A 25,771-nucleotide genomic window follows, 5' to 3' on the forward strand; every position below is an offset into this window, starting at 1 on the left:
TTGCTGAAATTACAACACTTTTTAGTGTGCGGCTTCATAGTTTTCTAGCTATTTATTTATTTATTTTAGCTACGTTCCTCTGGATACACATTTTGCTCATCAATTGCATCATATTTAAAATTAAATGCAAATTGCATGTTAGTTAATTCATATTCAGCTTTACTGATGGCAAAATCTCGGCATCTGTTAACAAGCTCCAAGTCGTATTCGAGATTAAATCTTTTAGAGCATGCTGCAAGAGCCAATTTATAATTCATATTTGACAACCAACTATCCTCTGGAGCAAAAGGATCACCAACAGCTTTGACTGGATTTTTATATATCCTTCCATGGTCAGCGCACGCTTCCGAAGGACATAAGGAAGTGATTAGGTCCTTCAGTTTGGAAGCAAAAACATTTCCATTCCAATCCAATTGCAGCAAATTACTTTGAGTATGCAATGTTAACTAAAATAATTACATAATTACACAAATTTCACAGCCATTTAATAGAGTCCATTACCTTTTTTTCTATATCAGCCACTGCGCTCCCTCCGCACACGGACAACACAAATGGGGACTCCGGCCGGATGCTATTTCTGCTCAGACAATAAGATAAATTTCTTATAGGCTCTTCGAAAAGTTGCGCCCTGTATGGCAAGCGCAGATATGCCAGATTTTTACAGCTGAGTATCATGTTTATAAGTGCATCGCTTTCGTAAACATTTTCTGAATACGTTTCAATAGAGAAAAACTGAAGATGTTCTAGCTTGGCAAGACATGGATACATGTTGCTGGGCCAGGACGAACACAAAAACGCCTTCAGGGATTTCAGCTTAGAAATTTCCAACGTATGCGTATGACTTGAAGCCATGCTGATATCCAAAATTTCAAGTCGATCGGCATATTTTATGGATAAACTGTCGACCAATTCTCTTGTTTCAATGATTGGTAGGCTCGATTCAAATCTTAGATACTTTAGATTTACAATATCACCAAGGTTTTCCAATTGCTGATTAATCGTCAGATAAGTTAGCTTTGGGCAATACGCATACAGTTGGGTTAACTGTTTGCACAGTTTGTTATCTATAAAGCACAACGATAAAGTATGTAAGTTCCGCTTTGCTTTGAATATTTCTATGAAATCATCTGGACCCAGTGCAACATCAATATTGTAGAGATGAAGTATTTCCAGTTGATTGCAATTCTTCAATTGCTTTACTGAAAGTGTTAAAAAATATAGTTTAATTATTCGTACTCTTACATAATATTACTCTCTCTCTCTCTCTCTCTTACATTCGCTTTCCGGCGCATAGTACAACGTTAAGGATTTTAATTTTGATACATTTGACAAAGCGGCAACAATTTGATTATCTCTAAAGGATTTGTACTCGTAGATCACATTTTGTAAATTCTTCATTAAAGCAAATATGTTAGAAAAATCGCTAGCAGTGACATTTTCATCGACTCCAACTAATTTTAAAGTTGTCAATTGATTAAAGTCCGTCTTTAGAGCAAAAACTATAAAAAATAAATAAAAGAGAACGTTTTTATTAGCTTTATGGGAATTGTGGAATACCGTTTATTTAGTCAGCTAACTGTAATTTTAACAGGCTGATAACAGAAAAAAATGAATAATGTTAAATATGATCGGTTTAAAAACTTACTTTCGTAGGCAGGGGTATCAAAGAGACTTAAACAGATTAGGTTTGGCAATTGTAAAAGAGATCTCACAAATCCACCGTCAAAACAATCGCTACGTTCACCAGAAAACAATAAACGAACGTGCGTCAAGTTCGGGCAATGTTTACTCAACATTAAAATAAATAACTCAAAATGATTAACATCGGTTGTGAAATCAACGTATTCTTCGTAAATCAAAACATCAGCGCCATTTGCTGTGAGTGCAATTTGCCAATCTGTTAGAGTTTTGTGCATCCATCTGCTGATTATTTGGTAGCTTCTATTAACACCAAGCGACATGTTGAATATCAAATAACAAACTGATTCATCCGCCAGCCGGAACACAATAAAAGTGTTATCGCACTTGCAGTCTACATGTACAATCGATATCGATATATGTCAGTCGATATTTTATAGTTGTATTCCATGCTTTAAAATAGGTTCCTATAAAAAATAAATTCTTTAAAATTATTTGGAATTGAAACATACGGTACATGCTTGTAAATGATTTTATTTTATTTAATTTCCTAGTATAGTTTGTTTTACACATTTTGTTAGTATATAGCGAGTTAGTTGTTGGTTTTGATTTCGACGATCGCCGATTTCATACAATGCAAAAGTTAAATTTGTACACCAACTGCTAAGAATCAATGTGCATAGCAAAATATAGTACAACCAAGATTTTCTTTTCGTCCTGGTCTGATTCTTGTTCTTTATTGAGTGACATTTTATATTAAATAAAAGTTTTATATTTTTAACTTAAGCGAATATTACGGTATGCAATTTTTTTTTTTTTAACAAAATCAAAACTTTTCAAGTTATTCGTTATAAATTTAATGTAGATGCAGGTATACATACGTAAATATGTATTAATAACAACACCAAAGCCGGCTTCGAACTAAGTATGAAGATATATCTGGGTATGTGTGTACTTATATGCATAATGAAAATATTTACAGTCATAAGGAAATCATCGCATATACATAAAATATAGGGGGATTTATTAATGTAGCTAGCTAAAAATCGATCTTGTATTCACATACATACATACACACATATGTATATTTTGCAACTTGTATACATCTGTGGCTGTAACGTATTTGGATTAAAATGCAGGATTTGTGGTCCTGGACCATATGCACACATCGAATTTTCGGAACGCTTCCGCAAATAATAATAATAATAATGATATAGAGTATGTAACAAAAGAAAACAAACAACGTTAAAAAAAAACATTAAACAAATGTCGGGGGCTATCTGACTTAAATGCTAATGACTGCACACTGCGATGTTGTCAGTGCCTGTCGATGTACCCGGCTCTACACACATTCCGATACTAGACTCTGAATGCGGCCAGAGATTACCATTTGTTTATGGTTATATTTTCTGTGTTTGCTGTTGTCATGCTAGAAATTGAATCCGCTGTCGGGCAAATTGTGCGGATTAAACTCGTACTGCTGGGTGCCAGCAACGGGCGCAACACGCGTGTCCTCCTCCTCGTTGCCGAAGTATTGTTCAATGATGTAGAATGATTTATGATAAATATCGCGATTCTCGTGTGCCTGAAGGTATTCAATTTTGTCGAGACCTGTTGAATGTTCAAAATCAATTATTATTTCGATTATAACAACTTGCAGTTCATCTTACCGCCGCACTTTTCAATGGTCATTGCATAGGGATTGGGGCGCACTTGATACTTTTCGCCTGCTTTCAGAATATTCTCAAGGGCGTTCAAGGCTACCTGGACAATGTCCGAATCGACTACAGTGAGAAAATCGCACATGGGCGGTACGCAGCCAACCTGAACCAAATAATGTATCTGCTCCGAAGTGCCACTGCTGGTTGCATTTGTTATGGCCCAAGCGGCTTCTTTACGTGTTTTAAAGTCGGCCGTTTGCATTATGGTCATTAGCTGTGGGAATATATTGGCATTGATAATTGCCTGAATTTGCTCGCGATTCCCAGCCGCAATATTTGATATGGTCCAGCAAGATTCCTTCTTAATAGTTTCGGCTGGTGAGCATAGCAAAAGGCTGATGCACGGCAAGGCATTATAGCTCAATATCACTTGGGTCTGCTGATCATCGCCGGTGACAATGTTGCCCACAGCGCGTAGTGCCGCCGTGCTCACATTCTGCTGAGGATGCCTAAGAAATATGTAACAAGTTATCACATTATCGCATAAAACTATTAGTTAACAGCACAACATACAGTAGCAGCTCGACAAGCCGCTGACAGACGCCCGCATCAATGACGGCCTGAATTTTGTCGTTGGGACCATCCGATAGATAACTAATGGCCCAGCATGTATCGCAGAGCACATCCACGTCAGTGTAATCCAAAAGGCGCGCTAATATGGGCAGTCCGTGTACTATTTTGGAGAAATCGGCTGGCGGATTTTTGCCGCGGCATAAATTTGATAGCGTCCAAACAGCATTGCGTATCATGGTAATGCGGTCGGAAGTGCTCAGCACGCTGCAAAAAGAATTAAGTTAATCGTAGAGCTGATCTTTATTGCATTACTTACTGCAATAGCGGCAACAGAATGCCAGAGCTAAGCAAATGATCGCGACACGTGGGTGAATCGCCAGCTATGTTTCCCAAGGCCCACACGGCCTGCTCCTGCACATCGTCATGGGGGCTGGACAGCAACTCTATGAAGATGGGCACTGCACCGGCCTCGATGACAATCTTGGTTTGGTGCGAGGTACCCGACGCAATGTTTGTCAGTGTCCAGGCAGCCTCAAACTGTAGCGTTGCATTTGTGTTATTGCGCAAGAATGTCACAAATTGAGGTACAATGTTCTTCTGTATAACCTCCTCGATTGGTGGATTGGGATCGCGGGACAGCAGCTTGCGAAACTTTTGCGTCGCCTCCAGCTGATCGCTTTCCTTATCGCTGTATAGCATCTGAATCATCTCTGCATTGATAATCGATTGCGGCACAAAGCCCTCGGGCTGACCCGACCCATGTGATTGCATTCCTCCCCCGCCCATAACCATGCCATGGCTGCTGCTGTCCGCCATGTGCATGTCGCCGCTTTGCAGATGCAACTCGCCACTGCTGCTGCTATCGATGCCGGCACCCGGCGAGGTGGCCGGTGTTGGGTCCAGGACAACATTGCGACGCTTCGACAGCTGCTGTTCACGTTTAGTTTTACGCAATTGTATGCCAACCTCCTCGCGTCTGCGCCGCATCTCTGTTGAGCTCAGAGCGGCATTTTTATAGCGCTGTTTGTGTGTGGCGGACATTTTATGTCTGTTGATATTAAGAGTGCTGCCAAAGACAGAAAATAATATATATATTTTTATTTTTTAATTTTTATGCTTAACGGTTGACAATTTTTATTGTAGTTCTGTTGAGTTCAAATTGCGCACACACAATCTCAAACAAGTCCTAATCAGTGCCTACCTTGATGAGGTGAATAATTTGTATTGGAAAAACTTACGCACACACATACACAAAGGTGTAGGAATCAGCTGTGTTACGCGTGTTATGATACAACTCACAGACAATTAATATTAATAATAGACAATAGATATAAAAAATATGCTTAGTGCTCAACATGCATGTAAGCTGATGACAATTAACTACCTAGTTTTGGGATCTTTTAAGCTTTTAGTTTTATTTTATAGAGCATAGCAAAGTCGACCACTCTTGCACTTTATTTTACTATAACCTTTTGGTACATTCACTGAGGGTTATCAGCTTACGCACTTCTCTTTAGGAATTGAGCTTGCATTTGAATTATTGCAATGAAACGGCGCTAATGCATGCTGATTCTTAATATCGTAAATTCACTTTATGTGTACTTTTATATTTGCACAAAGACAAACACTTTCACATTCTAATGGTAAATACATACAGACATGCATACAAGTGTAGGCGCGTGTATGTGTATGTGTGATGGGCTTAGATCAGCGTCAGCAAATGCTGCATACTATTGCTCTTTTTGCTGTTGACTACTTGGGGTTCAAGACTTTTAACTTTTGGTTCTAGTTATAGCACAATTTGTTATCACTTTACCTGTGTATCTGCCAATTTTAAGCGTCTATTTATAGTACAAAACACAAATGCAAATTTTAGTCACGATACGCCACACGTTTTTAGTTGGACGTTAAGGTTGCCAGACTTATTTAACTGCACTCTACAGCTGATTGTGCAACTTGGTTAATTTCGATATCGATATCGATATCAAGAGTCGAGGCATTACAATAAAAAAAAAGCGCCAACAATGAACAATTCCAAAGTGCGAGAAATTTCCAATGAGCAAATAATCAGTGAAGCTGCTCTGCAACAACAAAAACAAAAACATATGCAACTTTTACACGAATATAACAATCTTAAAGATGCCACCCAAACTGTGCTAGGCGCCCTGGCGCAGGCGAAAGGATTACCGATAAGGGATATGCATAAGATTTACAGCCTACCAAACGGTGAATGACAAGAAATTGCGGATTGCGGGAAGTGAAATGATTCGTTATTGTTTTATGTATTTATTGGCAAAATAAAGTTCCAAATGCTTGTAAACAGCACGGTTAGTTAGTAACATATTACTAGGCAGTACCTGTCTGTTTATATTACTAATAATTTCACTTACAACTAAGCAATTTACTGCACTGCCTTCATTGCACGCTGTTATCAGCTCCGTCAGCCTACAAATTCATTGGCCAGCATGAAAATAGGTTCTACAGCGTTCATTAAATGCTTTGTATGTACGTTCCTTGATAATATCTTCCACATTAAGTTCCGCTTGCAATACTCTCAGCTGGCAACAAAACAAAATGTTTAATTTAACAATAAGCAAATACACAACTTTTGGCACGTACTTTCCGCTGCTCTGCCTTAAATTGGCTATCGGTGTCCACATCATTGGGTTGCGCTTCTCTCTGCTCGCGTAGCTTCTTCAATGTTGTCGCCGACAAGGTTATGCAATTACGTATGTTGGTTTGCTGCCCGGATCAAAAAGTCCAAATGTATTGGAGTTGAGAGAAATTTAACATGTTTTCTTTTACCCGTGCAAGATGTGACTGCTGCAGCTTGGCGTACAAATCGCGGCAAGTGCTCTCACTATTCACTTGTCCCTTGAACGATTCCGTAGGAAGAGCATTAAGAGCGTAGATTATTTTATCGTCCACATCGCGCATCTTTCTTAGAGCCTCCTATTATCAATGGCAGAATTGAGTCTGGGTAATATTGTGCAACTAATAATTGTATGCTGTGACTTACTTGAAAGCCCAAAAAGTCAAAGCACGAAACAGCCATTGAAAATGATTAATTTCAGTCGAATTTATTAAATTAATAAAATAAAAACAAAAATATGCCGGCGCAATGTGCGTTTTGAAAGCGTTGCCACATTGTTCAAGTTAAACATCACAATTGCCGATATTTTCTTTATAATATAATATACAAATTAATGAGTGACTCTTGCTAATCAATCGTTTTGCTTTTCGCAGACAATGTTTTTTTTTGTTGTTACATTTTATTTTAATTAGTTTATAAACTTAACAGCAATGTTAGCATATATCAATAACAGTAACGTTATCGACAGTAACAATCGATAGTGGCATGCAAATTGCATTCGATGCTTACCATCTCTATATAGACAAGCCATTAGTAAAAACAATCACAACAAATTTTAGCCAAATAACAAACAAGGGTAATTCTCTACTCATGGCTGCCAAGCACGAAGATATACGTGATAAAATTGAGAACGGCATCTACAAGCTTGCTACAAATGATAAAAGCACACGCAGCACTGTATGGCGCGTGTATCGAAAGATTGAGAAAGAAGACGGCAAAATATTGGAACACGTCTTGTACTGTATAGGATGCAAAAATCTAATGTCGTTTACCCATAAATCCACAACAAATTTGCGACGCCACAAGTGTCATTTGCAATACTTAAAAAAGCAAGCCTACTGCAATGGATATGCAGACGCAAATATCTCAAAGGAATGGTTCAAAGATGATGAGGCAGAAATGTCAGTGGAAGACATTTTGTTGGAGGCTGAGGCCGAGCTTAAAGTTGACAACGAAGAGAGCTCTGGTGCGCAATCAATGATTGACGAGCTAGATAAGAAACCCACCTCCACAGACGTCGCCGCTTTTATTGCTCTCCGAGGTGCGGGCGCTGGAGCTGAGCCAAGTGATGCTGGCGTTAACACGGGAGTTCCTGTCCAGCAAGCCAAAAGCGATGATGATCCACTTAATGTTGGCATAACGAGCATTCCAAACGCGAATTCACGTCTCTCTGAAGTTTTTGTGTCGCACGATGTTAGCGGCGCGGAGGAGTCGGCAATATACGCACAGACCTGGTCTTTAGAATACCGCAAGCTTACCGAAGATCAAAAATTCTATGCCAAAAGAGCGATTGACGAGATCTTTGTGCTGGGCCGGTTAAGACGTTTAACGTTAAACACTGTGCCATCGGTAACCGAGTGAAATTCTTGAATATTGTTATGCTTAGGCTAATTTAAATTAAACTTCTTTTATGTGTATGTAAATAATGTATATATTTATTCGATCAACTCTGTGGTCTCGGTTGTTAAGAAATTAATAAATAAAAGCAAATAGTCTTGGAAAGACTATTCTTTCCCACCTAACGAAGCCAAAATGATAAATATAAAACAACGAATTTATTTAAGCTTGCAACTGTTTTTTTATAACAATTTTTGTAAGGTGTAATTTTCTGATATCGATATAAGTATCGATCTTTATAGAGACGCTACATAGAAGAAAGTTTTCATTTCAATATGAAAATGCATATATCCAATTAGACTTGCATTGCCAATGCACAAACATTTTATGTTACGTTGGGCAACTGTTATAGCTCTGTTAGCAATTGTTAATTCACATAATCAGTTATTTAACGCAAAAGTACCCTCCAAAGTACCGTTTTACTGTACTGTAACCATATGTAAGAAGAACTCGTTCAATCGATTAAAATATGAGTTGAAGTGTGAAATGTGCAACGGTAGTTAAAATCAAGAGTGCCCACTGCTATCGGAGTTTAACATAATGTTAAGTTTCCAGTGGCCATATGTTGTTTTTTTTTTTGCCTTCGACAAGCCAACAAGTACCGTCGCGGGCATCGTAAAGTTGACGATTTATTAATAACAAACAAACAGTTGGACGGATATTGAAATGACGAGCCGAGCTTCAATACATGCACATCGTAAAGTCAGTGGCTCCGGCTCTCCTACAGCAAATTTATTGAGTCAAAGCGATATCCAAGGTACACGCAGCGTCTACTATCGCGAGGAGGAAAATAACTCAAGTGACGATGAGAACGAAGTTCTTGAATCAGACGAGACGCCGGATCACGAAGAATTGCCGACGTCGGATACAGACGAGGACGATTCACTGCAGCCACGTCGCCCTTCGTCAGCAACAACACCCAATCGATCAGTTACAGCTCCGCCGAGGGCCGAGAGCCAGCCGCCGCTTGCCAAATCTGCAAACATTCAGCCGTCAAAATCCCAGTTCAAGTTAATACCATATGCTATTATTATCATATTGCCATTATTCGCATGCTCGCGATTGCTCAAATCGGAGCCTCAAGTGAAACGCTGTGCGTTTGAGGAACTGCGGCAACGTCCGCCGCTGCAGTCAGAGGATGTGTGGAAAGCGCTCAGCATCAATATTGAATTGCTGCTTAACAAGAAGATAAAGTCTCCCAATGTCTATCTATTTCTGCACACGAATCAGAGCAGCGAATATCCAATTCAAAAACTAATCAACGATATTGCCATGGAAGCATCCAAATGTTTTGGTAAGCCAAATTCAGCTACAAATCCTAATCCGCCTACCTTATGCACAGTTGCCCCTTCTTAATACGTAGATGGACAGCGACCCATAGAAATGAGCCTGAAGGATTTCCAAACCCAGAATGACGATGACTACGGCTATCCCATTGAACAGTACAAAAAGAAACTCAGAGAAGGCAACGTTTTTCTCATTGTAAATCTCAACGATGTGAGTAGATCCTTCGTCCTTTTGCAGCCAATGCTTTCTAATCTTCTACTATGATCATTTGCAGATACCACCAAATTCAGCACGCGCTCTGCACACCATTTGCGACACTTACAGTCCCATTGCACCGGACGTGGTCTTCTTTATGACACTGCGCACACACCTTGCAAACACGGTCGGGAGTCCTGCACAGATGGCCTATAAGACACTGCAGGAACTGTGGAAACAAGTGCCGGATAATGAATTGGATGCATTGATAACACGTGTGATTGATCAGGTGTTGCTGTTACAAAGCTAAGCTTAGGAATATATATATTTTTGCACAAATTTATTTGAAAAACAATTGTCTATAATTTACTAGTTTTTACAATTTTTCCACCTGCACGCACCACAGTTCGCCCACAAATGCCAGCAGGCTGCAGGTCATGCCGAAGCACCACAACAGGACTAGCCCAATAAAATTATCAATGCCAAGTTCAACGGGTCCGATATCAAGGTTAGGTCTTTGGGAGGCCACAATGCGATTCTGTCTATGCGAATTCATATACTCGGCCGCGATCCGCCATTCCCAGTACTTGTCAAAGCCCGACGAATGCCAGGCGAGTATGAAATCATTGTGGATGCTAGATAATGGCCACAAACGCGGCACATAGGCAGCCGTGTAGGCGAAGTATATATCATCTACCATGAGCTTAAGTCGAGGTAGGGCATCGTCAGGAATCATCTCAGCGTTGGCCACTTGGCCAAACTGCAATCTCTCAACCACAAAGCCCATCTGTTCGGTACGCGATTTGGCGGCCATAGTAGCCGCATCATTTATACGATAATTCTTCATTAAACCCAGTAAAACGTGCTGAAAGTGACAAAAAGAAAATTCACCAGAAAATGGAGAGAGAAATCCATAAGACCGTCGCTTACATCCACATTCTCGGTATCAATGGTGGCAATCCAGGCGTGAGATGTTGCCGTCCAGATCAACTTGTGCTCATAGAGACGTTGTCGCGAATCGGCAGCTTCCTCAAGCTTCGGCAAGGTCAGTATAGCAGCAAGTCCGCCTCCATAAACGGTGGTCAGGATTATGTCGATCATGTAGCACGCCAGCAAGACGGTGCGCAGGGAATACGATGTCGCCACATAATTGGTGCTCTGGTTCACAAACAGCTTCAGCGTGCTGACACAACCGAAGCGCAGACTCTGACGCCAGCGCGATTGGTGGGCATTTGTTGCTGGTGAGCGCTCACATTGACGCGTGCCGGCCAGAGCTAGGCACTCCAAGATGAGGCAAAATAGTACGCATAACCACAAAGTGCCTTGGAATGGGCGCAGAGGTAAGGCCCAGTTAATCATACGATGCGGAGCAGGCACCAGGCAAGTAACACCGGAACGTCCCAAAAAATGTGTGATATCCATTTGCTGATAGGCATCGTACCAGATATACATGCCGCCAATCCCATAATCAATGGTTCTCTCCAACACCATGCCCATTAATCCAAAACCTGTGGCATTTGCATAGATATCGCCCCATTCCGACTTTTCAGCTGTTGATAATATGATAATCGTAATTTATTTAAATGGTTTTAATGACAAATTACAATATACGGAGAATGAGAGTATGAGAATCGCGGAGAAGAGCAACATTTAAGAATATATACGTTAATAATGTGTTTGTGCTGTATGTACATGCAATGCATGTCTGTGCATCATGTATGTATATACTTAAGCAAAATGTATGTATAGAAAGGTATTTATGTAGATTTTCGATTTATGTGCATAGTTTTATTAAGGCGGAAAAACACCACGGCTTCAATCGTTTGTATTTCCCAAACTTATATTTGAAATGTCGATATCGATAACGATTTCGATAACGTACCCAATCTCAGCATGGTTCACGATTAACTCATTTGAATAAAAGTGTTGGCAACCCTGAACTTAGAACCAGCTGACAGTGTTGAATCCTATTTTCGAGCGAGTTCGAAATTGCGGGTTACCAAAGGGATATAGGAATAATTAAAGCTCGCCAAGAGCAGCTGCAGAGATGTCCAACATGGCAGACGTTTGTCGCTCTTGTTTCAAAAGTTCAGACATGCTCGTAGACATATTCGCCGAGCGGCATGAGGATGAGCCCAGTTTGGCCACAATGTTAAGTCAATGCGGAGATTGCGAGGTTAAATGCGATGATGCACTGCCCAAGCAGCTGTGCCTCGACTGTGCTCTGGCCACGAAAAATGCGTTTAGCTTAAGGCGCAGCCTGCTCAGCTCAGATAGTGGAGTGTATATGGAAGCCGCTGAGGCATATGGGCTACTCGAGGACAGCGATATAGACTTGGCTCATCTTCATTTCGAGTCTATGCTGGAAATGAGCACGGCTGCGGAAAGCATTATAGCTGTAGGCAGCGAAGAGGACAACCAAGAGAATCGTACGCCAACTCCCGATGACGTGACCAAATCGCAACGCTATCCGATTCGTAAGCGCAAGCGCAAACGCTACGCCAGCGAGGAGCGTTATTCCAGCGATGGATCCTATTCCGGCGAGGAACGTGTTTCTAGCGAGGAGAACTCGTCTTCGTCTTCCACATCTGAGAAGTTGGCCAGGCATAAAAACGTAAAGAAACCCAATTTTCGCAACAAAGAACGTCCCTGCAAGTGTCCCTATCCTCGCTGCACGGCCGATTTTATGTCCAACAAGGGCCTGAATGCCCATATGAGACGACATGGAAAACGTATGCACATTTTCGACAACTGTCCCAAGGCATTTGTCAGAAAATATGATCTCGATGAGCACCGGCGCATTCACACCGGCGAACGACCCTTCAAATGTCCCCACTGTCCACAGAGCTTCACATGGAAGAACGTGCTCCGGCTGCACGTTCGCACGCACACGGGCGAGCGTCCCTTCCAGTGCGCCAACTGCCCGAAGAGCTTCGCCTCCAGCCATTCTCTGAACGAGCACAGACGCGTCCACACCAAGCACTGCGCCTTCGTGTGTCCCCACTGTCAGATTTCGTTTAGGCACAACAAGACCCTCAAGCGACATATTCAGGGGCACACCAAAGATCTAACAACATAAAATGAATGTTACTAAATGCGCATAAGTACAAATAGGAAAGGATCATAAAGTTAATTTGTTAGTTAGTTCTAAGATTGAAATGAATTTATATTAATTTCTGTGTAAGACAGATGTCGCAGGTTTTAAAAGATTAAGAACTTAATATTGCATCGAAGCTAAGATTTAAAACTTGTATTGAATATGATTTTTGTGTATACGAAAATGATTTCTTATTCGCATGAAAATATTTTACTGAAGGTTTTTTTTTTATTATTTAATGATCAATTATTATGACTTAGGCGCCTATTAAAGGGTTCATAACTTTGGAAACGAAGTTGAGCTCATATGTTAAATTTATTTTTAAACTTCAATTTAATTGTTTTGATTAATTCTTTTTGTCATGAAATGTATAGAAGGACATATCTTCCACCCCAAAAGTATATATTCAGTCTTGAAGCATCAACAGTTGAGTCCTTCTGTCTCATAATTTAAAAAGAGTATTCCGTTTTCGGCGTGTCATATATAAAGCACCTTTTACTAGACCTAATCTTATCAATTTTAATCCCGGTTTGAATCTACATTTATCTACATTTAATTTGAATTTTTAAAATAATGGCTTAAAGCTGAGATCTTACTGATTGAAATATTGCATATCGCTTGATATTTCCATAATATTTGTTTATTTTTTTTACCATTAAGTTTGACACTCACTTGTATCAGGTATTTTTTTTACCATCAAGTTTGACACTCACTTGCATCTAGTATTTTTTTGTACCATTAAGTTTGACACTCACTTGTAGCTGGTATTTTTTTACCATCAAGTTTGACACTCACTTGTATCTGGTTTTTTGTTACCATTAAGTTTGACACTCACTTGTATCTGGTATTTTTTTTACCATCAAGTTTGACAATCACTTGTATCTTGAATTTTTTTGACCATCAAGTTTGACACTCACTTGCATCTAGTATTTTTTTTACCCTTAAGTTTGCTACTCACTAGTATCTAGTATTTTGTATCATTAAGTTTGACACACACTTGCATCCAGTATATTTTTTTACCATTAAGTTTGACACTCACTTGTATCTGGTATTTTTTACCATTAAGTTTGACACTCACTTGTATCTGGTATTTTTTTTACCACTAAGTTTGACACTCACTTGTATCCAATTGGACAGTGCAATTGTAGAGCTCGCAAAAGGTTCGCACAACTCGAACTTCGGTGCCATCTGCAAAAGCCTCCGCTCTATTTAAGGCACGATCGTAAAGCGCTGGTTCCTTAGTCTGGCGAGAACAAAAAAAAAAACAAATTACATGTAATTATATATTTTTATACGTACATAGTCGAGCAGCATGAATGGTTCGTAATTGAATACTCCCAAAACGATTTCACGGCCTTGTAAATTTCGCATTTTTCCCGAAATGTCTGTCCCGCTATCCCATAATACTTTCCCAAGTTTGGCATCGTAAATCTGAATGGTATAAAAGGCGGCTGGCATGGGTTTAGCTCCAAAATATCGGGGACCAACAAAGCGATTCGTTTTAATCTCAAAGACGCTTGCATTCAGAAATTGTGCGCTGACCAAAAGAACGTTGGGTTGATCTTTAAGAGGCAAAACTGAATAATATTTGTAAAGTGAAAGTGAGGCTTGAGTGGCTGGCTTACCGTGAAATAGATAGCCATCAATATAACTAGCAGATTCAGTAGATTTCTCCAGAAGTTCTTCGGTGTACGCAAAAATAAAACGATTTTTGATTGAACGCCAAATTGAATAAGTGCTGGCATTATAGAAATAACGAGCAAACTTTGGTATTTCCTCCTGAAATGCTATGAAACTCTGTAATTGCATTTAATAATCGGTAAAATTTGATAGCTTGAATAATATACTTATATTAAGCGAATTGGCTTATTTAAATTAAATTAAATAACATTATAATGCGGGCTTAAAGCGTTTCAACGGCGTCAGTGTTGGTTAACGCAGTTTTTACATTTTTCATGTATTTCGGCGAGCTGGCAACCCTGGCTAACCAAAAACAAGACACATGTTAACAACACTCGAATGTAAACAATGCAAAAACTTGGTTTAGCTTGTCCGCTGGGATTCCTTGCCAGCAAACCGCAGCGGAATAAAACAAATATTTTAAATTTAAACTACGACTGCATTGAGGTGATATTTTCATATCTAACTGCGCTCGAAGACAAACTAAATTTGGCCAGAGCGCATCCGCAGTTTCGCGAGGTGTTGACTCGGGAGGCGCCGCGTCGCTATGCGAAAATAAATATGCGAATGCTACGCTGCATTTCTGATTGGGATTATCTATTAAAGTTGTGTGGCGATTGTGTTCTCGAGTGTGAGCTACGCCATGGACGCTGGGATGACAATATCACGCAACCGTTTCTGACGCTTTTGAATGCACACTGCAACAATTTACGGCATTTGCACCTGATATTCGCGCACTCCGATATAAAGCCGCCGGCAGAGAGCGGAGATCTTAACATATTGCAGATGCTTCAACGAAAGAATCTGCATAGCGTGAGTCTGATCGATGCAAAGGCGGCTGAAGGTGAAATGTCTTTACTCGAGTTCGTGAGAATCGCAGTCATAGATAGTTTTATAATTTGTTGCAGTGCTGCAGCTACGGAACTTTGCCGAACTGGAGGCGCTGCATATTGATGGCTTTGATGTTGATTTGAGTGATGCCAATTTCATTGAGCTGTTCCAGGCGCTGCCGGAACTGCGCAGGCTTATGCTGCGATTCGCTGCGAGGCGACAGCTGCCGCCCTTGGCCGCCTGTTGCCCCCGGCTGGAGCACTTGTCGCTGGAGAACTTCGAAGGCACGCTGGACGATGTGGGCGATTTTCCGCAACTCAAGTCGTTGCGTCTGCTTTGGCGCTTGCACATACGGCTGAATAGCCAGCTCTTTCGATCGTTGGCCCAACGCTATGCGGATCGTTTGGAGCAGCTGCAGCTGACCGAAGTAAAGCCAGAGCACGTGGAGCACATTATGTCGTTGCAAAGCCTGAAGGCACTCGCCTGTCACATGTGGCCTAGCGAGACGCTGATGCACTTGCGGAAATTGCAGCAACTCGAGTGTCTGGCCCTGCAGTGCAGTGAGCCTACAGCTAGCATGATGCAGCTGCTGGACATAATTGGCTACTGCTCGAAACTGCAGCACTTGAAGCTAAGCAAGCACTGGCAGGAACAGGAGCTGGACCGCTTTCTATGCGCCGTACAAGAGGAGCTGCGCAGGCAGGCAGCAAACGGAAGGCGTGAGACACTTATGCTAACGCTGGAGCTTCCGGCATCTAAAGCGGCTCAACAGCAGGTTGTTTTCGCTGACAGTTCCATTTCTTTTATAATTCTTATATTTCACCTCATCTAATTTCAGTTAAAGCAAAATTTAGACTCGCAATTGCTGCAATTGGACTGGCTGGGCGTTGCATGCCCTCTGTGTATGCCAGATCGACACACGAAGCAATCTATTCCAGGATTAATTTGGTTCTGAGCTCACCTCGCAATTAGTCTGTTCGATGGCAACGGCAAGTCTCAAGATCCAATCGTTGTACGCCAGGCTGTTCTCCTCGAATTCGGCACGTTTCCGATCATAATCATAGAAGTCCCTATCCTCTTCCAGGCTAAACCATTTCTGTGGCTCCAGACTCAGCACTGCAAGCGGTTCGCTTGTTTCCAGTTGTATATCAAATGAGGCGTGCCATAATATGCACGTGGCATGCGAGTCCATAAAATATTGCTGTGCTACAATTTATCTCATCAATGGATTCTTATAGCTCCAAGCAAAACTCACCGAGAAAACTTAAAACTTTGGACCAATAATTGGCATCCACCAATATGCCTGACATGTCGTCTAGTTCTGTGATGTCTGATCCCTAAATGTTGTTTTATATATGCTCGAAGGACCTTTGTTAATTGCATATCAATAATGTAATTTTCCGTTTTATACTGGGATTGTTGCTATTTAATAATTGCTTATCAAATATTTAGCATCCATTTAGAAACCAAAACCTATCCAACTATGCACACATATTTAAATTTATGGTTAATCACGCAAAGCTAAACGCATTTTATGAAGGTTTAAGAAACCAATTTTCTAACAAGAAAGAACTATTTCAATACGAATGCTCTAGTCGGGAGTGACCGACTAGCAGATACCCTAAACACAACGATGCCTTTAAAATAATGAAAACCTTCAAAATCCCTTCTGGGTAGAGAACGGGGCTAAGTGGGCTATAGGGGCCATAGTGTATATAGCTTTGTGCCCTTTCTTCCACCTGCCAAACAAATTAGCTTAGTTTCCCTCATGTATAGACTACTAAGAGACCCATTCAGGGACTTCGTAAATCAATTGTATTCTAATTAATATAAAAACGAATAAGTTTGTTTCAATGAATATTGAATTTGATTGTGACATCTTCACTTGGATTAAGGGTATTATATTTAAAATTTCAGACTCTTAATATATTAAAAAGCCAAAGTGGAAATGAATCCTCTATAATTTCTTATTTTGTTATTAAAATGTCAAGCTTTATTAAATACATATCAATTTAAATGAATAAGCAACATCGATTCTGGTCAAAATCTTAGATTTAGCAAGCGCAGTTTTCATTTAACTAAAGAAAAATGTTTTTCATATTTAAATTGTGATAGATTGTAACACATTATTAGTATTATTCAACCTCACCTTTGTAAATTGTAAAGTATCAAAGTGTTTATATAATCAATATGTGTGCCAAGATAATTTGACTTATTAAGTGCGCACACATAAATTCCAAAGATTTTAAACTGTTCAAATATTTATTGAAATAAATATACATATATATGCGTGTGGTAACCATTATCAGTAAACAAATATCCATTTGTATTAAATGTGTATTAGAATTAATTACAAACTAAACAGAAATGATAGCAGGTAAAAAGCGTGTGGATTTGATTGCTAAGACTTTCGTGCTGGTACGGTAAAAACAGTTATGCAATGCTTTAGATCTCTGTATCGTTCGAGACATGTTCCTGTCTTTCACCGTGGATAATCTTAACAAAAATATGTTTGAACTAATTTCGCGCGGCGCTGGCTTAAGCCTTGACGGTGGCACCGCCGCTGCCCAGGGACTTCATCAGTTGATAGCATTCCTTCAGCTTACGCTTGTCGCCCACTTTCTCCAGCGTTTTGGCCGCCTCGGCCAGCAGGCCAGCACGTTCACCGGGCGAGCTTAACAGCGCAGGCGGCAAATACTTGCAGGCCACATACATGGCGGCCGCACGCTCCCGTTCGCCGCCCTCAAAGTTCTGATGCTTGCGATCCTTGCTGCCGCAGAAGATGGACGAGTGTGCATTGCGCGAGCGTAGACTTCTATCCAGCAGCTGCTGCGTTGGGCACGGTGAGGCGCCGGCCATCAAGCGACAAACCGCCTCATACAAATAAATCCGCGACTGAGCGTTCTGCAAATGTATTAAAATCGGGCTTAGACAGTCGCCGAACTGACTTATTGACTTTAGCTTACCGGTATATTCTCTACAATGCTGCGCAATGAGTTCAAATCGGTTTGGAACTTTTCGAGCACATCGCCGGCGACCTGATAGTAGCCATCATCATCCATGCCCATGTGCTCCAGCTCCCACAATGCCGTACGCGTCTCCAGTAACCAATCGCAGGTCAGCAACTGGAAAAGCTAAATAAAAGTTTTCAATTAGACATCTTGACATCTTTAGTGACTTTCTGCAGGTAACTTCCGACGTTGCGTGTGAACTGCACGGAGCTTGCACTGCAGTTGTATTGCCGCGGGCAAATTCAAGACAGACAATGCGACTACAATGCACCTCCGTAACAGCTCCAGAGATGTCGGATTTTGGGCTTCGATGTGGAAGTGCTCCGGCTTACCAGTTTTATGCCCTTGGCATTGGTGATGCGATTAACCGTGAGGCATTCCTGCAACTGGGCACTGGACTCATCGCAAAGCCGGTTGATCGAATGCTTTAGTCGCTTGTCCAAAGCGTTGCCATTGTTCCTGAAATGGAAAGATCTGTGAATATTGGAATTATGTGTAGATTTTCGAATCAACCACATACATTAGCAATATCATCTTGGCACGCAGCACCGCATGCAGTGCTTTAGGCAGATGATCATTGTCGCTGCTCTGCTGCAGTTGGGCCGGTAGCTGCTTGATGCTATCGTACAGCTTCTCCGCCAGTGTGTCCTCGCCCAGGAGCCAGTGTACAGCAATCTCGAGGACATTGGCCCACCAGACAACGTTGGTGTCACGCTCATCCTCGTCGGCCCACAGCGTATCCCTCAACAGCGAGGTGTACTTGAGCACATTGCTCACAATGGTGCCGCTGTGCTGCTGCTGCAGCTGCTCCGCCTCGCTGCCAGTATTGTTGTTATTATTGTTGTTAGGTGCGGACTTGTTTGGCTTGTGTGAACCGGCGCCCACCAGACACTGAATCGCCTTGTGCAGCAAGTGCTCGCGATATTGCTGTGAATTATAATTGTGGAGCATTAATAAATCAACTCCAAGTTAAGCTTGCAAGTGATTGCTTACCTTGATGGCATGCGCGGCCGGATCGCAGGGATTGCGCAAGCGTGTAAAGAAACCATCCTGTTCGCCGGCGTTGAGCTCATAGTCAAACACATGAGCGCTGCAGTAACCATAGCCATAGGTGGTGAACGCCCAACGCAGCTCCTGGGTTTGTTCTGCGGCACGTGTGCGTCCACATTCCTGGCGTGCTCGACTCATGTAGTAGCGGGCGCAGAGCTGCTGCAGCCATTTGGGCGCACTGCGCTTCATCCTCAGCGCTGCCATCACATGAATGCAAATGGTCTCGCGCGGCGTCAGCAAATTCTGTGCCACCTCGGCCATGTTGCTGGCGCAGAGGGCCAGCATGATGCCATTGCGATCGCTGCTGCGGTCACCAGTCAAATGCAGTTGATTCAGGCGATTAAACAGCAGCGCCAGCTCCCGGGCCGAGGACAAGGCACGCTTGCGTGTCGTTGAGCTGCAAAATAGTCCGCCGGCGCGACGCGACAGCACACGGCCCAGCCAGAGACGATGGAACAGAAAGCGCAGAAACTGCCAGAAGGTCTGTAGATAGCATTCAAGACGCGACGTGGGCAGGCTCAGGCCGTACATGTGCAGACAATTCAGATAGCCTGTATAGGCCTGTGCAGCCTGACCCTGGGCAAAGTGCGCTTCGGCGCGTTTCTTGTGCTGATAGTAGGCATCCGTTTGCGTATCCAGCTGAGGATCACCGTATACCAATAGCTTGACCAGACAGCCCAGCATCAACAGTAAATTCAATAGCCACAGCCACGAGCTGTGCTGCCAACCAATGTAGTCCGTATTATCTGAAAGAGAGAGAGAATTGTTAATTAACTACATATTCTTTTCAAGAGGAACCACTTTATACCGTCGTAAGCCAGAATGCTGCGTCGTTGACGGCTCAGCTCGCCGCCTAGATCGTCATCATCAAAATCGTTTGAGTCGGCGCCGAATCGACTGCGTTGCAGCAGCGCCTTGAAGGGATTTACAGCCAGCACGGCAAACATAAACATGCACAGAGCCAGCCGGGAGTGGGTGGCCATGCCGCGCATGGAGCTGGGCACCACCAGCAGTTCATCCTTGCTGCTGCCGCTGCTGCAGCTGGCCGTGGAACCACCGTATGGTGATGGCGGCAGCGAAATATCGGAATGCAGCGGTGATGACGATGGATCCGACATGTCGCTGCGTGGCGGCGTTAAGCCCGCATCCGTATCGCAGGCCAGCGATTGCTGGCGACGCTTCTTTGAGGTGGAACCCATAATAGTGCTGTTGCTGCTGCTGTTTCCCAGCTGTAGCAGGTCCTTCACCTTGGAGCCGTCGCGTGCCATCAGCTCACGCTGCAGCCGCTGCAGCTCCGACTTGAGTTCATAGTTCTGGCGCTGCAGATCCCGTATCTTGTCAATAGATTTGCGCAGTACCGCCGACTTGTTCAGCTTGGCCGCATCGCCCACGACGAGATTCTTGAGCTCAATAATCTTGTCGTTTATGGAAGTGCGATAACGACGCTCGATCGCATTGTGCGCCGAACGCTTTACCTCCTTCACCTTGGGCTGCACCCGCTGAATGGCGACCTTGGCAGCAGGTGCTGCAGCTGGTGCGGGCGTTGGTGTTGGCGCGAGCTCCACGGGCGCTAGCTTGGGTGTCGCCTTTGGACTGACGGCCGCTGGCACCGTCTCTATCAGCACCGGCATAGGCGCAGCTGTCAGTATGGTTGCATTGCTGGCGGTGTACATCAGTGTGGTGGCCGGATTGACGGCGGGCGCTTGTAGCAGAAAACTCTGCTTGCCACTTGCCAACATGGCCGGCATCTTCTTGCTGGTATAATGGGGCGCCTTTGTGGTCGCAACCGCTGCTGCCGGTGGTGACGATGACGAGGTTTCCGCCGGCAGCTGGTACACAAAGTCATTGTTGCACGACGTCGTTGTGTACAGAATGGCCGGCGTGGGTGTCGGCAGCGGTACCCGCTGACTGCTGTCCATGTGGTGTATGGTCGTTGTGGGCTGTGGCTTGAGCAGCTGCGGCAATGCCTGCGGACTGTAGCTCGAATTGGAGGCAATCAGCGGATCAGCCTTATATAAGGGCGGGTCGAATAGATTGGTCTGCTGCGAAAGCAGCTCCTCCTTGACGTGCACAGGCGAAGCGTGTTCGCTCTTCACATGTTGTTGTTGTTGCTGCTGTTGTTGTTGTTGTTGCGATTGTTGTTGCTGTTGCACCCGCAGCGGCGGTGACTGCTGCGGCGCTTGTTGCATGTCCATTGCGCATTCGAGCAGTGGCGGCGATCCGAGATCCAAGTCCATTTCATTTAAAAAGTTATTTAGCATTTCGGAGGGTATCATCTCCTTGATTATGTTGAGCGCATCCTCCTCCTCCTTCCACATGTCCATGGCACTGGACATAAACTCCATGTCCAAAGATGCTGGATCAATGTCCATGATCTTTATTCTTTCAGCTGACGTGTTGATTGAATGGATTTTCAGTTGACGCGGCTGATAAACAAAAACAAAACATAAATGCTCGACTTGTGTATACCCTGCTTATATTACTATCATTACATTATTTATGCGGCGAGTTACAAATTTGAGTATGTCTATGACACCCTATTTGTACATTTTCCGCTTATAGGGTATTTTATGCTGTAATCATTGTTTTGTTTATGAAATTTCAATTTCAAAGCGGCGCAATAAACACGCCGAAAACAAAAAACCAATAAACACACACACACACACATACGTGTGCGCACACACACACACGTTTGCAAGCGTGAAAAGCGCCTTTCGACCAATCAGAATGCGCGCGAGAATCATACGATGTGACGGCAACAGCGCCGATGTCACCGCCGCTTTCCAGTTAATTGATCAGTGGGCAATTAAAAAGCCTAAGCACATTGTAACTAGCCGCATATGTTAACTATTTCTAAAACTAGCACTTCACCAATTTTATTTAGCTGTTAAATAACCTACCTATCCGATAAGCACTATGTTGTTAGTTCAAAACACTATTGTGGTTTGTTGTTGGCCATAATTATATATGTATTGCAGTTTACACACGCAGATACGTTTGCAAGTGGGTTGCGCACATTATAGGTGTTTGTATGTTCCTTGTTTTCAATCAATAAACAAATTGTTGAAAAGCTTTACGAAATAAACAGTCGATCAAAGTCACACTAATAAGACCTTATTGCATTTATCGATTGATATCGATTAGAACGCAAATGAAAAGTGACCAGCTTTAAAAACACGAAAACACTTCATTTGGTGTTGCCACACGATCTATATATTTATCGATATGACAGAAGCAAATAAGTGTCAGAGTAAATAAAAAATTGTACAACACTAGCTATAGCTGCCATGTTTCACTTCCTGTGCTTGCGAACAAAATAGAATCGCCAAGAAAACCCTGCGAGTGAGTGTTTCAACATCACACTCGAAAATAACATCAAAGTGGTAGTTGAAAGAGTGCCACTACTCGAACCGCACTTATACCGACACCAACCAATAAATTGAAAGTAGCAGCCGAAAACTCAAGTCAAGAAAAAACAAAGTTGCGGCAACCAACAGCAGACGAAAGTTTTGCCGCACTCCGTCGACAAACAGCAGGAGAGGTTACTTTATTTATTCTTGCTTATATTTTTGGAAGCTCGAGTGTGTAGGTGTGTGTGCGCGTTTGAGGGAGAAGAACAACGAACGTAGCTAGAAAGATGGCAGACTCGGAAAAACAGCAGCAGCTACCCATTGAACAGCAGCAGCCGCTGGCCCAGGAAGAACAGCAGGATGAGGGGCAGCAAACGCAGGGCAAGCCCGCGCCGCCACCAAAGGAAATTATTGGTAAGCATACAAATCAATTCGCATTTTCATTCATGCAAACACATGGCTGCGACTGCTACCAAAATAGCGCAATGAAAGGAACGGCGCGCTATATGTGAAAAATGTGCGTGTTTATACGTATGTGTGTGTGTGTGTGCGTGTCTTAAAATATACGCGCGACGCCATTTTGTATGCTGCATATACATACATACATATTCATACATTCGCCGGCTCGACTGCTGCCGCATGTGAAAAGCGGAGCAAGAACGAAATGAAAATTCTACATTTTGCCGGTGGCACAGCCCACCCCCGCGGCCCCATCACGCGCCTGACCGAACAAATGCTGGCAACCCAATTTGTTAGTCGCCAACGTCGTTCCGGCTGTCAGCTCTCGCTCTCTGTCGGTGCGCGCACTCTCTTGCCTAAATGAGAGTGAGTTGTATGTGTGCATATGTGTATATATATATATATGCGTGTGTTTGTGTTCATTGTTTTGGTAACTTTATTTGTATACACTTTAGTTCGAGCACCCAGTAGAACTTTTTTGGTCCGTGAAATTAAGAGTGAATCTTTTTTATAAGGTTAAGTGAAATTACGTTTCCTTTCTTTAAAAAATCGATGCAACACGGATGTATATAAATGTAATTTATCGATTGAATAATTGTGACAACATTGTTTTGATTCGTTTCTAACCTCACAACTGTGACTGTCGTCCACCTTTCCAGCCACTAAAGTCACCGGCACTGTTAAATGGTTCAACGTGAAGAGCGGCTACGGCTTCATCAATCGCAACGACACCAAAGAGGACGTCTTTGTGCACCAGAGTGCCATAGCGCGCAACAATCCTAAGAAGGCGGTGCGTTCGGTCGGCGATGGCGAGCTTGTTGAATTCGATGTGGTAATTGGCGAGAAGGGCAACGAGGCGGCCAATGTAACTGGGCCTTCTGGTGAGCCGGTGCGAGGCAGTCAGTTTGCCGCTGACAAGCGTCGTAACTTCCGACCATGGATGAAGAAGAATCGCCGTAAGCAACCGGGCGAGGGTGACAACGAAGGCGACGAACTGGCGCCGGCACAACAGCAGCAGCAACAGCAGCTCGATGGCCAGCAGCAACAGCAGCAGATGCAATCTGGTCCACGTCAGCCACGTCAGAACTATCGTCGCGGACCCGGCGGCGGCCCTGGCGGTCCACCCGGTGGCCCACGCGGTGCTCCACGTGGCGGCGGCCCAGGCGGACCACCCGGTGGACCCGGACAACGTCGCTATAATAACTACTATCCGCGCCAGACGCGCCGTGTGCTCGGTGGCGGCGATGGCAGCGCTGAACCAGGCGTTCATGATCCCAATTCAGATGGTGTACAGCGAGGCGGCGATGGACAGCCGCGTCGTGGTGGCGGCGTTGGTGGACCTCAGCGACGCTTCTTCCGACGCAATGGACCACCGCCGCGTCGTGATGGTGGCGAGTACAGTAAGTTATCGCTACATAAATTTGCCAAGTCATGTGATAAAATAACAAATTCTCTTCCTTCTGTAGTTCAGGGCGGCCAAGGACCGCCGCGTCAGCCGTTCCGTCCACGTCGCCAGAATCGTAAACCCAATGGACCTGGCGGCGGCGGCATGGAGCAGCAGTCACAGCAGGTAATGAACTAAAAGCCAAACAAACAAACACCAACGATAACAACCACATCATCAAGAACAACAACAACACCATCTTTAACAATAACAACAACAACTAGCAGCACTGCAAGAACAACAAAAACAATAACAACAAGAACATGGCTTTCGGTGGCGGCAACTACAAACTAACGAAAAATGCATTCAATTGTGCTCATATAATTAACCATTAACAAACTCACACACTCACACACACACACACAATTTATAATTAGTTAACATAAGAGGCTTTGGTTCTTAACATTTCCCTTCAAGTGCATGTAACAGCGCGCCGCTGAATTAACGGTACACTTGTATCTGTACATAGATTTAACAGTGGGCTAACATCATGAGGCAACGAAATGTATTTAATTTAACGTCATAACCATTTAATGCAAAGTTGCAAACAATTTTGATTTGATTTTAATTATTTTGTTTCTCTTTATCACAATTTATTATTATTTCAATGTCTGACATAATGCCCAACCCGCCCTTCCCCCCCTCAACCTCTCATAGAACGGCGCTCAAGAGCTGCAAAATACAACAACAGAAAGCACCGCATAAAGAAAACTGCAGCAGCAACAATAACAACAACAACAACAAGAATAAAAATAATAATAGTCAAACATCAGAAACTACAACAAAAAGAACAGCAAAAGCAGCAACTACTGCATTATACAGAAACAACAACAGCAACAACAAATTGCAGTAGCATCAACAACAAGAATAACCAACAAGCAGAAGATGGAGGGAAAGAAAGCATCCATCTATAAATTTGTAAATGGGCCGCCGCGTATTTTATGTTTTGTTTTCATCTGGGGCAAGCGACAGGAAAACCAAAATGTAAAATTTACAAACGATAAACCAAAAATGGACAAAAAAAAAAAAATGCAAACAAAACACTTCAAATTCACTTCGAATGATATATTTGATAAAAACATATTTATGTGTGTGCATGGCAGAAAGTGCATAAATTTCAAATTGTATTATAAAATCAGCAAACACTAACAATAAACATCATAAAAATGCATATATATATTAGAGGCAAAACTGCATATATATATATATATATATAAATATATAT

At 42.8% G+C, this 25,771-nt stretch overlaps 11 protein-coding genes across 11 annotated transcripts; 6 read left to right on the plus strand and 5 right to left on the minus strand.

Annotated features, from left to right (window-relative positions):
- Nucleotides 1-43: 43 nt before the first annotated feature.
- Nucleotides 44-1,953, minus strand: LOC115769224. The gene is made up of 4 exons (XM_030713938.1): nucleotides 1,646-1,953; nucleotides 1,275-1,499; nucleotides 502-1,199; nucleotides 44-446 (listed from the first exon to the last, which is right to left on the minus strand). Exons 1-4 carry the CDS (start codon nucleotides 1,914-1,916, stop codon nucleotides 66-68), a joined length of 1,575 nt encoding a protein of 524 aa, XP_030569798.1. The 5' UTR covers nucleotides 1,917-1,953; the 3' UTR covers nucleotides 44-65.
- A 688-nt stretch (nucleotides 1,954-2,641) lies between these two features.
- On the minus strand, nucleotides 2,642-4,988 carry LOC115769214 (importin subunit alpha-7). The gene is made up of 4 exons (XM_030713929.1): nucleotides 4,189-4,988; nucleotides 3,873-4,136; nucleotides 3,309-3,808; nucleotides 2,642-3,249 (listed from the first exon to the last, which is right to left on the minus strand). Exons 1-4 carry the CDS (start codon nucleotides 4,911-4,913, stop codon nucleotides 3,068-3,070), a joined length of 1,671 nt encoding a protein of 556 aa, XP_030569789.1. The 5' UTR covers nucleotides 4,914-4,988; the 3' UTR covers nucleotides 2,642-3,067.
- An 840-nt stretch (nucleotides 4,989-5,828) lies between these two features.
- LOC115769357 (DNA repair protein SWI5 homolog) lies at nucleotides 5,829-6,123 on the plus strand. Its single transcript, XM_030714137.1, has one exon. The coding sequence runs from the start codon at nucleotides 5,897-5,899 to the stop codon at nucleotides 6,104-6,106; it is 210 nt and encodes a 69-aa protein (XP_030569997.1). The 5' UTR covers nucleotides 5,829-5,896; the 3' UTR covers nucleotides 6,107-6,123.
- A 19-nt stretch (nucleotides 6,124-6,142) lies between these two features.
- LOC115769345 (coiled-coil domain-containing protein 58) lies at nucleotides 6,143-7,004 on the minus strand. Its single transcript, XM_030714112.1, has 4 exons — nucleotides 6,892-7,004; nucleotides 6,678-6,824; nucleotides 6,492-6,614; nucleotides 6,143-6,430 (listed from the first exon to the last, which is right to left on the minus strand). The coding sequence occupies exons 1-4, from the start codon at nucleotides 6,925-6,927 to the stop codon at nucleotides 6,326-6,328; spliced, it is 411 nt and encodes a 136-aa protein (XP_030569972.1). The 5' UTR covers nucleotides 6,928-7,004; the 3' UTR covers nucleotides 6,143-6,325.
- Nucleotides 7,005-7,081: 77 nt separating this feature from the next.
- LOC115769330 lies at nucleotides 7,082-8,267 on the plus strand. The gene has a single exon (XM_030714088.1). It carries the CDS (start codon nucleotides 7,231-7,233, stop codon nucleotides 8,104-8,106), a length of 876 nt encoding a protein of 291 aa, XP_030569948.1. The 5' UTR covers nucleotides 7,082-7,230; the 3' UTR covers nucleotides 8,107-8,267.
- Nucleotides 8,268-8,504: 237 nt separating this feature from the next.
- LOC115769292 lies at nucleotides 8,505-9,976 on the plus strand. Its single transcript, XM_030714022.1, has 3 exons — nucleotides 8,505-9,436; nucleotides 9,506-9,639; nucleotides 9,704-9,976. Exons 1-3 carry the CDS (start codon nucleotides 8,809-8,811, stop codon nucleotides 9,932-9,934), a joined length of 993 nt encoding a protein of 330 aa, XP_030569882.1. The 5' UTR covers nucleotides 8,505-8,808; the 3' UTR covers nucleotides 9,935-9,976.
- Nucleotides 9,955-17,169, minus strand: LOC115769189. Its single transcript, XM_030713896.1, has 7 exons — nucleotides 16,488-17,169; nucleotides 16,194-16,438; nucleotides 14,347-14,518; nucleotides 14,021-14,283; nucleotides 13,841-13,964; nucleotides 10,555-11,174; nucleotides 9,955-10,489 (listed from the first exon to the last, which is right to left on the minus strand). The coding sequence occupies exons 1-7, from the start codon at nucleotides 16,540-16,542 to the stop codon at nucleotides 10,001-10,003; spliced, it is 1,968 nt and encodes a 655-aa protein (XP_030569756.1). The 5' UTR covers nucleotides 16,543-17,169; the 3' UTR covers nucleotides 9,955-10,000.
- Nucleotides 11,492-12,844, plus strand: LOC115769277 (zinc finger protein 37-like). The gene has a single exon (XM_030713999.1). The coding sequence runs from the start codon at nucleotides 11,672-11,674 to the stop codon at nucleotides 12,701-12,703; it is 1,032 nt and encodes a 343-aa protein (XP_030569859.1). The 5' UTR covers nucleotides 11,492-11,671; the 3' UTR covers nucleotides 12,704-12,844.
- LOC115769253 lies at nucleotides 14,746-16,281 on the plus strand. The gene is made up of 3 exons (XM_030713967.1): nucleotides 14,746-15,245; nucleotides 15,310-16,007; nucleotides 16,071-16,281. Exons 1-3 carry the CDS (start codon nucleotides 14,750-14,752, stop codon nucleotides 16,185-16,187), a joined length of 1,311 nt encoding a protein of 436 aa, XP_030569827.1. The 5' UTR covers nucleotides 14,746-14,749; the 3' UTR covers nucleotides 16,188-16,281.
- A 61-nt stretch (nucleotides 17,170-17,230) lies between the features above and the next one.
- LOC115769152 (sterol regulatory element-binding protein 1) lies at nucleotides 17,231-22,380 on the minus strand. The gene is made up of 7 exons (XM_030713851.1): nucleotides 22,194-22,380; nucleotides 20,102-21,719; nucleotides 19,237-20,039; nucleotides 18,764-19,170; nucleotides 18,576-18,702; nucleotides 18,199-18,366; nucleotides 17,231-18,136 (listed from the first exon to the last, which is right to left on the minus strand). Exons 2-7 carry the CDS (start codon nucleotides 21,663-21,665, stop codon nucleotides 17,771-17,773), a joined length of 3,435 nt encoding a protein of 1,144 aa, XP_030569711.1. The 5' UTR covers nucleotides 21,666-21,719; nucleotides 22,194-22,380; the 3' UTR covers nucleotides 17,231-17,770.
- A 173-nt stretch (nucleotides 22,381-22,553) lies between these two features.
- On the plus strand, nucleotides 22,554-25,288 carry LOC115769283 (nuclease-sensitive element-binding protein 1). Its single transcript, XM_030714010.1, has 4 exons — nucleotides 22,554-23,057; nucleotides 23,762-24,502; nucleotides 24,569-24,672; nucleotides 25,204-25,288. The coding sequence occupies exons 1-4, from the start codon at nucleotides 22,931-22,933 to the stop codon at nucleotides 25,249-25,251; spliced, it is 1,020 nt and encodes a 339-aa protein (XP_030569870.1). The 5' UTR covers nucleotides 22,554-22,930; the 3' UTR covers nucleotides 25,252-25,288.
- Nucleotides 25,289-25,771: the final 483 nt, after the last annotated feature.

Source organism: Drosophila novamexicana, unplaced genomic scaffold, assembly GCF_003285875.2.
Source record: "Drosophila novamexicana strain 15010-1031.04,08,12 unplaced genomic scaffold, DnovRS2.1 tig00000009-arrow-pilon, whole genome shotgun sequence".
Classification (NCBI taxonomy): domain Eukaryota; kingdom Metazoa; phylum Arthropoda; class Insecta; order Diptera; family Drosophilidae; genus Drosophila; species Drosophila novamexicana.